The 11,663-nt window shown below is 44.9% G+C and overlaps 1 protein-coding gene across 1 annotated transcript in view; it reads left to right on the top strand.

Annotated features, from left to right (window-relative positions):
• Positions 1–602: 602 nt before the first annotated feature.
• Positions 603–11,663, top strand: part of MALL (mal, T cell differentiation protein like) — a 34,793-nt gene continuing 23,732 nt past the window's right edge. The window contains exon 1 of the mRNA XM_002811761.6: positions 603–737. Within this exon, the coding sequence (XP_002811807.1) occupies positions 633–737 (105 nt within the window). The 5' untranslated portion in view covers positions 603–632. The remainder of the gene's footprint in view (positions 738–11,663) is intronic.

The following is an 11,663-nucleotide window of genomic DNA, read 5'->3' as shown; positions in this document are numbered from 1 at the left end:
CCAAGTCCCAGGGGCATGAGCTGGAAGGGAGGGCTGCTCCTCCCAGGGGAGGCTGGGGACTGAGAGCTGCCCCCAAGAGTGGAAAAGGAGGGAGCTGGGCAAGACCCAGCATTGTTAGTAACCAGCTCTGTGGCCTTGACTTGACCTCACTGGTTCTCAGTCTCCTCACTTGGAAAAGGGCAAAACAGCCACGTGCAGGCCGTGGTGGGCACCCGGGCTGTCTGCAGATAGCTTGGCTCATTGTTGGTCCTCAGTACACAGCCCTCTTAGCCAAGCAGCTTGAGCCTACACTCTGGGCCCAGGGGAGTGGCTGTCGCTGGCATCCCCTGGAATAACATGCTCCAGGAGTCAAAGATTCCTTAGTTGGAAAGGTCTAGGGAGAGACTCCCGCTCTGCTCCCTCCTGCACCAGCGCGGTGCCCCCCGCCGGCCAGGCAGAGCCATCCGTTGCCGCTGGGCCGCTCACTGAGGACTGTTGGCTGCAGCGAGTGGAAGGACCTGCTCGGCTGGAACGTTTTTTTTTTTTTTTTTCCCCTCCCAGGCGACGTCCGATGGGTGTGTCGGGCAGGAGGTGATATTTGACAGGCTGCGCGCGGGCGAGCTGCCGCGGAGCGCCCAGCAGGGGCTGACAGCATGGCCTCGCCCGACCCGCCGGTCACCAGCTATGCCCCGTCCGACGTGCCCTCGGGGGTCGCGCTGTTCCTCACCATCCCTTTCGCCTTCTTCCTGCCGGAGCTGGTGAGTGCGGCACCCCCCCGGCCACCTGCAGAGAGGGAGGGGAAAACCGGCCTCGGACCCAGACCGGACCGCGCCGACAGAAGGGGGAGCAAGCACAGGGGCTGCGGTGGCTGCCAGTCTCCCACCGGACGCACAGCGGGGTGCAGCTGTACTCAAGAGGCAGATCCCACTCTGTGCCCCGTCTTATGCCGCCAAGGGGGTTCCTCCCTCCAAAACAAAACCCACTTGAGTGTGGAGGCCTGGGGGGACCTTGCTAAAATATCCAGGATTCCCAGGAAGATGTTGGAAATGAATTTTAATTGCATGGCTTCTTTTGTCCAACTATTTGTGCCTTTCTGGTTTGAAGTGAGGAGACTGTGTTTCCCTCTGAGAGCAGGTCTTCCAGTGTTTTCTTAATTGTCATGTCCGCTGACTTTGAACTTTGACTTTTATGGGGTCTCCCACACAAGGTAGCTATGGCAACATCTGCCATAAAACAGTCGTGTGAGGCACCCTGGTTGCAAATGAGAACCTGTCGCTCTCTGGGGCGCCCTACGACTGAGTAGTGGCCCTGATCCCTGGGGATCCTGCCTGCTCCCATCTGCAGAGCTGTGCGTATGCAGTGTTCCGCACTGCACAAGTCCCCTCGGAACTGGCTGGTACCACATCCTCTTCACGGAGGAGCACACTCAAGTCTGGGGTCCAATCAAGGCAAAGGAGTGTTTTCTTCTTCCAGCACCTTCTGAACTATCTAGCTTGTGGGTGATATTTTCTTACCTGCCCTGAATTTGGCAGTGCTGTCCCTGAGCAGGGGGGAAAAGATAGAAAGTGGATCCACTTTTAAAATCGGAATGAGCCCTTCTCATTCTCGTCATCTGCCTGCAAAGTTGGGCCCGATCAAGCCACTTTTAGGCAAACTGGCTAACGGGTGGCCATTGATGGCAACCAGAAAGAGAACCAGGCAGGGTGGGCCTAGGATCTGAGTGTCTCCAGCTGAAACCCCACCTAAGAGGCAGGTTCCTGCCAAGGCTACCACTCCCAGCACAGCATGGGCATCCTGCCAGACTGATGAAATAACCATGCTCTGATGAGTCCTACGTGCCAGGCCCTGGGTGTGCCCCTCACCTTGGAGCAGCTTGCATGGGTGGCCGGGGTACTGGTTGACTCTGCCTCTTTTTATTGAGCCTGTGGTTCATGTCAGTCCTGCAAGCCCCTGGTGACAGGGCACTGCCTCCTGGTGGTTTCCTGTCTGCTGGGGAGAGACTCATGAGCATTTCCTCCCAACAATTGGATGGTGGCCTCAGCAAGGAGGGACCATCTGAACTCTCCAGGCCAAGGAGGGGTCCAGGCCTGCCACCAAGAGTTGAACCTCAAAGAACAGGCATTTATAGGCTGGGGGGAAAGAGAGGGAAAGGCCTAGAGGCCAGGGGAGAAGTCCTGGAAGGAGGCTAGAGGCACGGAGTTTCTGGAATCAGGACAGCACCCAGGGTGAGAACCGTGAGAGGTCGTGGTGGCCCCACCTGCCCTGCTCCTGCCAGTGAAACTCCTGGAAGAGCAAAGTGCACGCTGGTGTTGGGCTCTGGGGCCTTACGTGTTGTGGGGGGTGAGGGGCTCAATGACAATCAAAATTGACATTGGCCCAATTTTCTTCATTTATTTGTATTGTTAAGTAACGTGAGATTTACAGTAAAGCTGCAATAATGGTAGAGAAAGTTCTGTGTACTCTTCCCTCAGCTGCCGGTAATGCCTGCATCTTCCATGGTACAACTCTTGAAATCAGGAAACTAACACTGATACTGTGCTATCAAGTACTCTACAAACCTTACTCCAGTTTTGCTAATTTCCTCACTAATATCTTTTTTCTGGTCTAGGATCACACATGGCACTTAGTTGTCATATCTCCTTCATCTCCTTTAATCTGGGAAAATCTGGGTCCTTATCTTGACACTTCTGAAGAGTACTGATTAGTTTTTTTTCTTTTTTCTGCTTTTGAAAAATTTATTTTTCCATAAATTATTGGGGTACAGGTGGTATTTGGTTACATGAGTAAGTTCTTTAGTGGTGATTTGTAAGATTTTGGTGCACTACATTTATACACTGCATGTATACACTGCACTACATTTGTAGTCTTTTTTTTTTTTTTTTTTTTTGAGACGGAGTCTCACTGTCGCCCAGGCTGGAGTGCAGTGACGCGATCTTGGCTCACTGCAAGCTCCACCTCCTGGGTTCACGCCATTCTCCTGCCTCAGCCTCCCGAGTAGCTGGGACTACAGGTGCCCGCCACCATGCCCGGCTAATTTTTTTTTGTATTTTTAGTAGAGACGGGGTTTCACCGTGTTAGCCAGGATGGTCTCGATCTCGTGACCTCGTGATCCGCCTGCCTCGGCCTCCCAAAGTGCTGAGATTACAGGCGCGAGCCACCAGGCGCGAGCCACCATGCCCGGCCAATATTTGTAGTCTTTTATCCCTCACCCCTCTCTCACTCTTCCCCCTAAGTCCCCAAAGTCCATTGTATCATTCTCATGCCTTTGTGTCCTTATAGCTTAGCTCCCACATATCAGTGAGAACATACGATGTTTGGTTTTCCATTCCTGAGTTACATCACTTAGAATAATAGTCTCCAAGCTCATCCAGGTCACTGCGAATGCTGTTAATTCATTCCTTTTTGTGGCTGCATGGTATTCCATCATATATATATATATCTCACAGTTTCTTTATCTACCCATTGATTGATGGGCATTTGGGTTGGTTACACAATTCGCAATTGTGAATTGTGCTGCTATAAACATGTGTGTGCAAGTATCTTTTTTGAATAATGACTTCTTTTCCTCTGGATTGATACCGAGTAGTGAGATTGCTGGATCAAATGGTAGTTCTACTTTTAGTTCTTTAAGGAAACTCCACATTGTTTTCCATAGTGGATGTAGTAGTTTACATTCCCACCAGAAGGGTAGAAGTGTTTCCTGTTCATCACATCCACACCAACCTCTACTGTTTTTTGATTTTTTGATTATGGCCATTCTTGCAGGAGTAAGGTGGTATCACAATGTGGTTTGAATTTCCATTTCCCTGATCATTAGTGATGTTGAGCATTTTTTCGTATGTTTGTTGGCCATTTGTTTATCTTCTTTTGAGAATTGTCTATTCATGTCCTTGGCCCACTTTTTGATGGGATTGTTTATTTTTTTCTTACTGATTTGTTTGAGTTCCTTGTAGATTCTGAATATTAGCCCTTTGTCAGATGTATAGATTGCGAAGATTTTCTCCCACTCTGTGGGTTATCCGTTTACTCTGCTGTCTGTTCCTTTTGCTGTGCAAAAGCTCTGTAGTTTAATTACGTCCCAGCTACTTATCTTTGTTTTTATTGCATTTGCTCTTGGGTTCTTGGTCATGAAATCCTTGCCTAAGCCAATGTCTAGGAGGGTTTTGCCAATGTTATCTTCTAGAATTTTTGTAATTTCAGGTCTTAAGTTTAAGTCCTTAATCCATCTTGAGTTGATTTTTGTATAAGGTGAGAGATGAGGATCCAGTTTCAATCCCCTACATGTGGGTAGCCAATTATCCCAGCACCATTTATTGAAAAGGATGTCCTTTCTCCACATTATGTTTTTGTTTGCTTTGTCAAAGATCAGTTGGCTGTAAGTATTTGGGTTAATTTCTGGGTTCTCTATTCTGTTCCATTGGTCTATGTGCCTATTTTTATACCAGTATCATGCTGTTTTGGTGACTATGGCCTTATAGTATAGTTTGGAATCAGGTAGTGTGATGCCTCCAGATTTGTTCTTTTTGCTTAGTCTTGCTTTGGCTATGTGGGCTCTTTTTTGTTCCATATGAATTTTAGAATTTTTTTTTCTAATTCTGTGAAGAATGATGGTGGTATTCTGATGGGGATTGCATTGAATTTGTAGATTGCTTTTGGCCATATGGTTATTTTCACAATATTGATTCTACCCATCCATGAGCATGAGATGTGTTTCCATTTGTTTGTGTCGTCTGTGATTTCTTTCAGCAGTGTTTTATAGTTTTCCTTGCAGAGGTCTTTCAACTCCTTCATTAGGTATATTCCTAAGTATTTTATTATTACTATTATTATTTTTTGCAGCTCTCATGAAAGGGGTTGAGCTCTTGATTTGATTCTCTGCTTGGTCACTATTGGTGTATAGAAAAGCTACTGATTTGTGTACATTAACCTTGTATCCAGAAACTTTTGCTGAATTCTTTTATCAGTTCTAGGAGCTTTCTGGAAGAGTCCTTAGAGTTTTCAAGTTAAACGATCATATCGTCAGCAAACAGTGACAGTTTGACTTCCTCTTTACTGATTTGGATGCCCTTTATTTCTTCTCTCGTCTGATTGCTCTGGCTAGGACTTCCAGTACTATGTTGAAGAGGAGTGGTGAGAGTGGGCATCCTTGTCTCATTCCAGTTCTCAGAGGGAATGCTTTCAACTTTTCACCATTCAGTATTACGTTGGCTGTGGGTTTGTCATAGATGGCTTTTATTACATTAAGGTGTGTCCCTTGTATGCTGATTTTGCTGAGAGTTTTGACAATAAAGTGATGCTGGATTTTGTCAAATGCTTTTTCTGCATCTATTGAAATGATCATGTGATTTTTGCTTTAAATTCTGTTTATGTGGTGTATCACATTTATTGACTTGCGTATGTTAAACCATCCTTGCATCTCTGGTATGAAACTCACTTGATCATGGTGGATTATCTTTTTGATACGTTGTTGGATTCAGTTAGCTAGTATTTTGTTAAGGATTTTAGCATCTGTGTTCATCAAAGATATCAGTCTGTAGTTTTCTTTTTTGGTTATGTCCTTCCTGGTTTTGATATTAGGGTGATGCTGGCTTCATAGAATGAATTAGGGAGGGTTCCTTCATTCTCTATCTTGTGGAATAATGTCAAAAGGATTGGTACCAATTCTTCTTTGAATGTCCGGTAGAATTCTGGTGCGAATCCATCTGTTCTTGGACTTTTTTTGTTGGTAATTTTTAAATTACAGTTTCAATCTTGCAGCTTGTTATTGATCTGTTTAGTGTATCTAATTCTTCCTGATTTAAGCTAGGAGGGTTGTATTTTTCTAGGAATTTATCCATCTCCTCTAGGTTTTCTAGTTTATGTGCATAAAGGTGTTCCTAGTAGCCTTGAATGATCTTTTGTATTTTGGTGGTGTCAGTTGTAATATCTCCTGTTTCGTTTCTTAGTGAGGTTATTTGGATTTTCTCTCTTCTTTCCTTGGTTAATCTTGCTAATGGTCTATTAATTTTATTTATCTTTTCAAAGAACCAGCTTTTTATTTCATTTATCTTTTATGGGTTTTTTTTGTTTCAATTTCATTTAGTTCTGCTCTGATCTTGGTTATTTCCTTTCTTCTGCCGGGTTTGGGTTTGGTTTTGGTTTGTTCTTGTTTCTCTAGTTCCTTGAGGTGTTATGTTAGATTGTCTATTTGTGCTCTTTCAGACTTTTTGATGTAGGTGTTTAGGGCTATGAACTTTCCTCTTAACACTGCCTTTGCTATAAACCAGAGGTTTTGATAAGTTGTGTCATTATTATCATTCAGTTTGAAGAATTTTTAAATTTCCATCTTGATTTTGTTTTTGACTCAATGCTTTCAGAAGCAGGTTATTTAGTTTCCATGTATTTGAATGGTTTTGAAAGTTCCTTTTGGAGTTGATTTCCAGTTTTATTCTACTGTGGTCTGACAGAGTGCTTGATATAATTTCAATTTTCTTAAATTTATCAAGTCTCGTTTTATGGCCTATCATATGGTCTATCTTGAAGAAACTTCCATGTGCTGTTGTATAGAATGTGTATTCTGCAGTTGTTGGATGAAATGTTCTGTCAGTTGTGATATCTCCTGTTTCATTTCTGTTCAGTCTGTTTGTTCCAAAGTAGTTTAAATCCCTTGTTTCTTCATTGACTTTCTGTCATGATGGCCTGTCTAGTGCTGCCAGTGGAGTATTGAAGTCCCCCACTATTATTGTGTTGCTGTCTATCTCATTTCTTAGGTCTATTAGTAATTGTTTTATAAATTTGGGAGCTCCAGTGTTAGGAGCATATATGTTTAGGATTGTGAAATTTTTCTGTTGGACAAGACCTTTTACCATTATATACCGTCCCTCTTTGTCTCTTTTAACTGATAATGCTTTAAAGATTGTTTTATCTGATATAAGAATAACTACCCCTGCTTGCTTTTGGTGTCCATTTGCATGAAGTGCCTTTTTCCACCCTTTTACTTTAAGTTTATTTGAGTCCTTATGTGTTAGGCAAGTCTCTTGAAGGCAGCAGATAGTTGGTTGGTGAGTTCTTATCCATTCTGCGGTTTTGTATCTTTTAAGTGGATCATTTAGGCCATTTACATTCAATGTTAGTATTGGAATGTGAGGTACCATTGCATTCATCATGCTCTTTGTTGCCTGTCTACTTTGGTTTTGTTTTTGCTTTTTAACTTGTATTTTTGTTTTATAGGTCCTTTGTGATTTATGCTTTAAAGAGGTTCTGTTTTGATGTGTTTCCAGGATTTGTTTCAAGATTTAGAGCTTCTTTTAGCAGTTGTTGTAGTGGTGTTTTGGTAATGGCAAATTTTCTGAGCGTTTGTTTGTCTGAAAACGACTATATCCTTCCTCCATATATGATGCTTAGTTTTGCTAGATATAAAATTCTTGGCTGATAATTGTTTTGTTTGAGGAGGCTGAAGATAGGTCCGCAGTCTCTTCTAGGTTGTAGGGTTTCTGCTGAGAAATCTGCTGCTAATCTGATAGCTTTTCCTTTATAGATTACCTGGTGCTTTTGTCTCACAGCTCTTAAGAATCTTTTCTTCATCTTAACTTTGGATAACCTGATGACAATGTGCCTAGGCAAAGATCTTTTTGTGATGAATTTCCCAGGTGTTCTTTGTGCTTCTTATATTTGGCTGTCTAGGGCTCTCACAAAGTTTTCCTTGATCATTCCTCCAAATATGTTTTCCAGGCTTTTAGAATTCTCTTCTTCCTCAGGTACACCAATTATTCTTAAGCTTGGTCGTTTAACATAAACCCAGACTTCTTGGAGGCTTTGCTCATATTTTCTTTTTTTTTCTTTGTCTTTGTTGGATTGGGTTAATAATTCAAAGACGTTGTCTTTGAGCTCTGAATTTCTTTCTTCCACTTGTTAAATTCTATTGCTGAGATTTCCCAGAGTATTTCACATTTCTAAAAGTGTGTCCAAAGTTTCCTGAATTTTTGACTGTTTTTTCTTTAAGCTATCTATTTCCATGAATATTTCTCCCTTCACTTCTTGTATCATTTTTTGGACTTCCTTTGCATTGGGCTTCACATTTTTCTGGTCCCTCCCTGATTAGCTTAATAACTAATCTCTTGAATTCTTTTTCAGGTGAATCAGGGATTTCTTCTTGGTTTGGATCCATTACTGGTGAACTAGTGTGATTTTGCGGGGTATTGAAGAGCCTTGTTTTGTCATATTACCAGGGCTGGTTTTCTGGTTCCTTCTCATTTGCATAGGCTCTGCCAGAGTGAAGGTCTAGGGCTGAAGGCCGTTCAGATTCTTTTGTCCTACAGGGTGTTCCCTTGATGTAGTATTCTTCCCCTTTTCCTATGGATGTGGCTTCCTGTGAGCCAAACTGCAGTGATTGTTGTCTCTCTTCTGGATCTAGCCACCCAGTGAATTTACCTGGCTCTGGGCTGGTACTCTGGATTGTCTGCACAGAGTACTGTGATGTGGACTGTCTATGGGTCTCTCAGCCATGGATACCAGTGCCTGTTCTGGTGGAGGTGGCAGAGGGTGCAGTGGACTCTGTGAGGGTCCTTAGCTTTGGTGGTTTAATGGTCTATTTTTGTGCTGGCTGGCCCCCTGCCAGGAGGTGACACTTTCCAAAAAGTAGCAGCTATAGTAGTATGGAGAGGGACCAGTGGTGGGTGGAGCCCTGGAACTCCCGAGATTATATGCCTTTTGTCTTCCACCAGACTGGATAGGGAAGGACCATCAGATAGGGGCAGGGCTAGGCATGTCTGAGCTCAGACTCTCCTTGGGTGGGTCTTGCTCTTGCTGCTGTGAGGGGTGGAGGTGAGATTCCCAAGTTACTGGAGTTGTGCACTTAGGAAGATTATGGCTGCCTCTGCTGGGTCATGCAGGTTGTCAGGGAAGTGGGGGAAAGCTGGCAGTCACAAGCCTCACCCAGCTCCCACACAAACCAAATGGCTGGTCTCACTCCCTCTGTGTACCCCCTAGCAGCCCTAAGTCTGTTTCTAGGCGGAGGGCAAGATGGGTTTGAAAACTTGCCCAAGGCTATCCTCCTCCCAAAGCAAGAGAAAAGGGCTTTAGTTCTTCCCCCATCTGTAAAGTCTGCACACTTGATTCGTGACCTCCCCTGAGTTCTGGCCAGGTCCCCTGAGTTCTGGCCAGGAGGCATCTCTCCCCATTCAAATTGTTACAAAGTTCAGCTAGAGAAGTCCTTCTCCCTGTTGAGTTTTACCCCTGCTCCTCTGGCCACCCTCCCGATGAATCCCTGTGGTGCCAGGCAGGAATGGGCTGATTGGGGACCCAATGAGCTCCCAGGGCCTTTCTGCTGCTTCCTCTACCCTGTATTTTGCTTGGCTCTCCAACTTGACTCAGCTCCAGGTAAAGTTGGAAACTTCTGCAAACAGGCCTTCAGCTTCTCCAGTGGTGGGCTGTGTTTGGAAGAGGAGGGTCTCACTTTCCTACTTCCTCATTTGGGGCACTCACAGTATTTGGGGTGTCTCCCGGGTCCTGCAGGAGCAGTCTGCTTCCTTCAGAGGGTCTGTGGGTCCTCTCAGGATTGCTGGTCTGTTCTTGCAGTCGATCTGTAGCTAAAATTCACAGTGCAAGCCTTCGCATGCTGCTCTGTCCAGAGCTGCAATCTAATCCTGGCGCCCATCCGCCATGATCCCCTCTGCCTTCTGATTAGTTATTTTTGTACAATGTCTTTTAATTTGATCTTCTCTGATGTTTCCTCATTATAACTTCATTTATTTTTAATTCAGGAGTAATCCTATTCATTATTGAAAACTGAGAAAGTTCACAAATAAATGTGATCCGTATGTGTGCACATACTCATATATGTGTACACATCTATTTAATGGGGTTATTCTGTACCTGCTGTTCTGTACCTGGTTTTCCCTTAAATAAACATTCCTAGCATGGAACTAGAATCACGTGTGCCTTATATCTGGGGTGAGGAATGGGAGGTAAATGGGAGAGAGGGAGAATGTTGAGGTGGGTGGGTGATTCTGATCCCACTGAACAGAAGACACGCTGGCTGGAGAGGCGAGTACAGAATCAGCCTAGCACAGGCCCCTCTTCTGCCTTGGTCTCCTGGGGGTGCAGCTGCTGCTGCCCACTGGGGCTGACCCCAGAGCACCAGGCCTTGGGGGCCCAGCAGATTCTGTCTCAGGGCCTAAAATCTCACGGACAGGCCTGTTTTTCTAAGGATGTGAGTACAGATAGTGGGTTGTAAAACCAGGCCAGCAAAGGGACAAAGAACTTGAAATCCAGTAATGGGATTCTGATGCTATCCACGGTGGGGGAAGCCCAGGGAGGACTTTTCCCTCCAGCTGCTGCTGACGAGACACCCCAAGGACTTGAGAGCAGGCCCGTGCTGCAGACTTTCCACATGAACAAGAGGCCAGATGTGCCAGGAAAGCATAGTCAGATGGGCTCAGACAAGGCCCTGGCTCCTCCCCCAGCTTCCCTAGGCCCCAAGCCACCCTGCTGGCCAGGCCGGATCCCCTGTTTCTTGGTGATGATAGGCAGGGATGGGCCAGGCCCTGGGGAGTCTGCAGTTTCTCTACCACCTCTGCTCCCCTGAGCTTGCTCTCATGGATCATTGCCTAAAATGGTTTATTTTCAAGTCTTTGCCAGTAAAGTTCACATTTTTAAACTTATTTTGTAGTAATTATAGATTCATAGGAAGTTGCAACGATAGTTCAGAGAGGCCTCCTGTCCCCGTCCCCAGCTTCCCCCAGTGGCTGCATCTTTCCTAACAGTAGTACAGTATCAGAGCCCAGAAGCTGCCCTTGGTACTTGGGGGCTCCACTTTTCTCACATGTGTAGATTCAGGGAATCACCACTGCATCAAGGCACAGGGCTGCCACTCACCACAAAGAGCTCCCTCGTGTTACCCTTTCAGAGTGCACCCCCACCCTGCCTTCCCTCACCCTCTCCTGAACAAACCTCTGAAAACCACAAATTTCATTCCTACAATTCTGTTATTTCCAGAAAGTTATATAAATAAATGAAATCACACAGTATATGGGTCTTTGAGGTTGGCTTCTTCCACTCAGCCTAATGCTCTTGAGCACCATCCAAGCTGTGGCGTATGTCAATAGCTCCTTCCTTCTTACTGCTAAGTAGCGTTCCGTGGTCTGGCTTTGCCGTCATTTGTTTAACCATCCACCTATTGAGAAACAGTTTGCCTGTTTCCAGTTCTTGGCTGTTCCAAATAAAGCTGCTGTGAAAACTTGTGTGCAGGCTTTTGTGTGGGGGTAATGCTCAGTTCTCCAGGGAAAATGCCCCTGTATGATTGCTGGGTGGTGCAGTAAGTGTACGCTTTATTAAGAAACTGACAAACTATTTTCCAGAGTGGCTGGAGAATAACTTCTGTGTTTTACATCCCCACTAATGACTGATGAAACTTTATCAGTAAAGTTCATGTTTTATGTAGTTTATTGGTGAATTTAGATTTCTTCTTTAAAGACAATATGAATTTTGAAGCATAATCTCCAAGTGCAAAAAAGGTTTGAATGGGTGAATTTTAAGATGAGAACAGACATCCATTTATTTTCTCTCTCCTTCATGTAGCAAGTGTGTGTGCCTCGGGGGAGCCTGGGGTGGGTGCAGCTCACACCCATGCCCTGCTCTGGAGCCAGCTGTCTGCTGGTGCTGGGGGCCGACCATGCCATTACCTGTATGATACAAGGTGACTCATC

Source organism: Pongo abelii, chromosome 12 (genome assembly GCF_028885655.2).
Source record: "Pongo abelii isolate AG06213 chromosome 12, NHGRI_mPonAbe1-v2.0_pri, whole genome shotgun sequence".
NCBI classification, from domain to species: domain Eukaryota; kingdom Metazoa; phylum Chordata; class Mammalia; order Primates; family Hominidae; genus Pongo; species Pongo abelii.
Note: the sequence above shows the minus strand (reverse complement) of the source record. Positions and strands in the feature narration are given on the sequence as shown.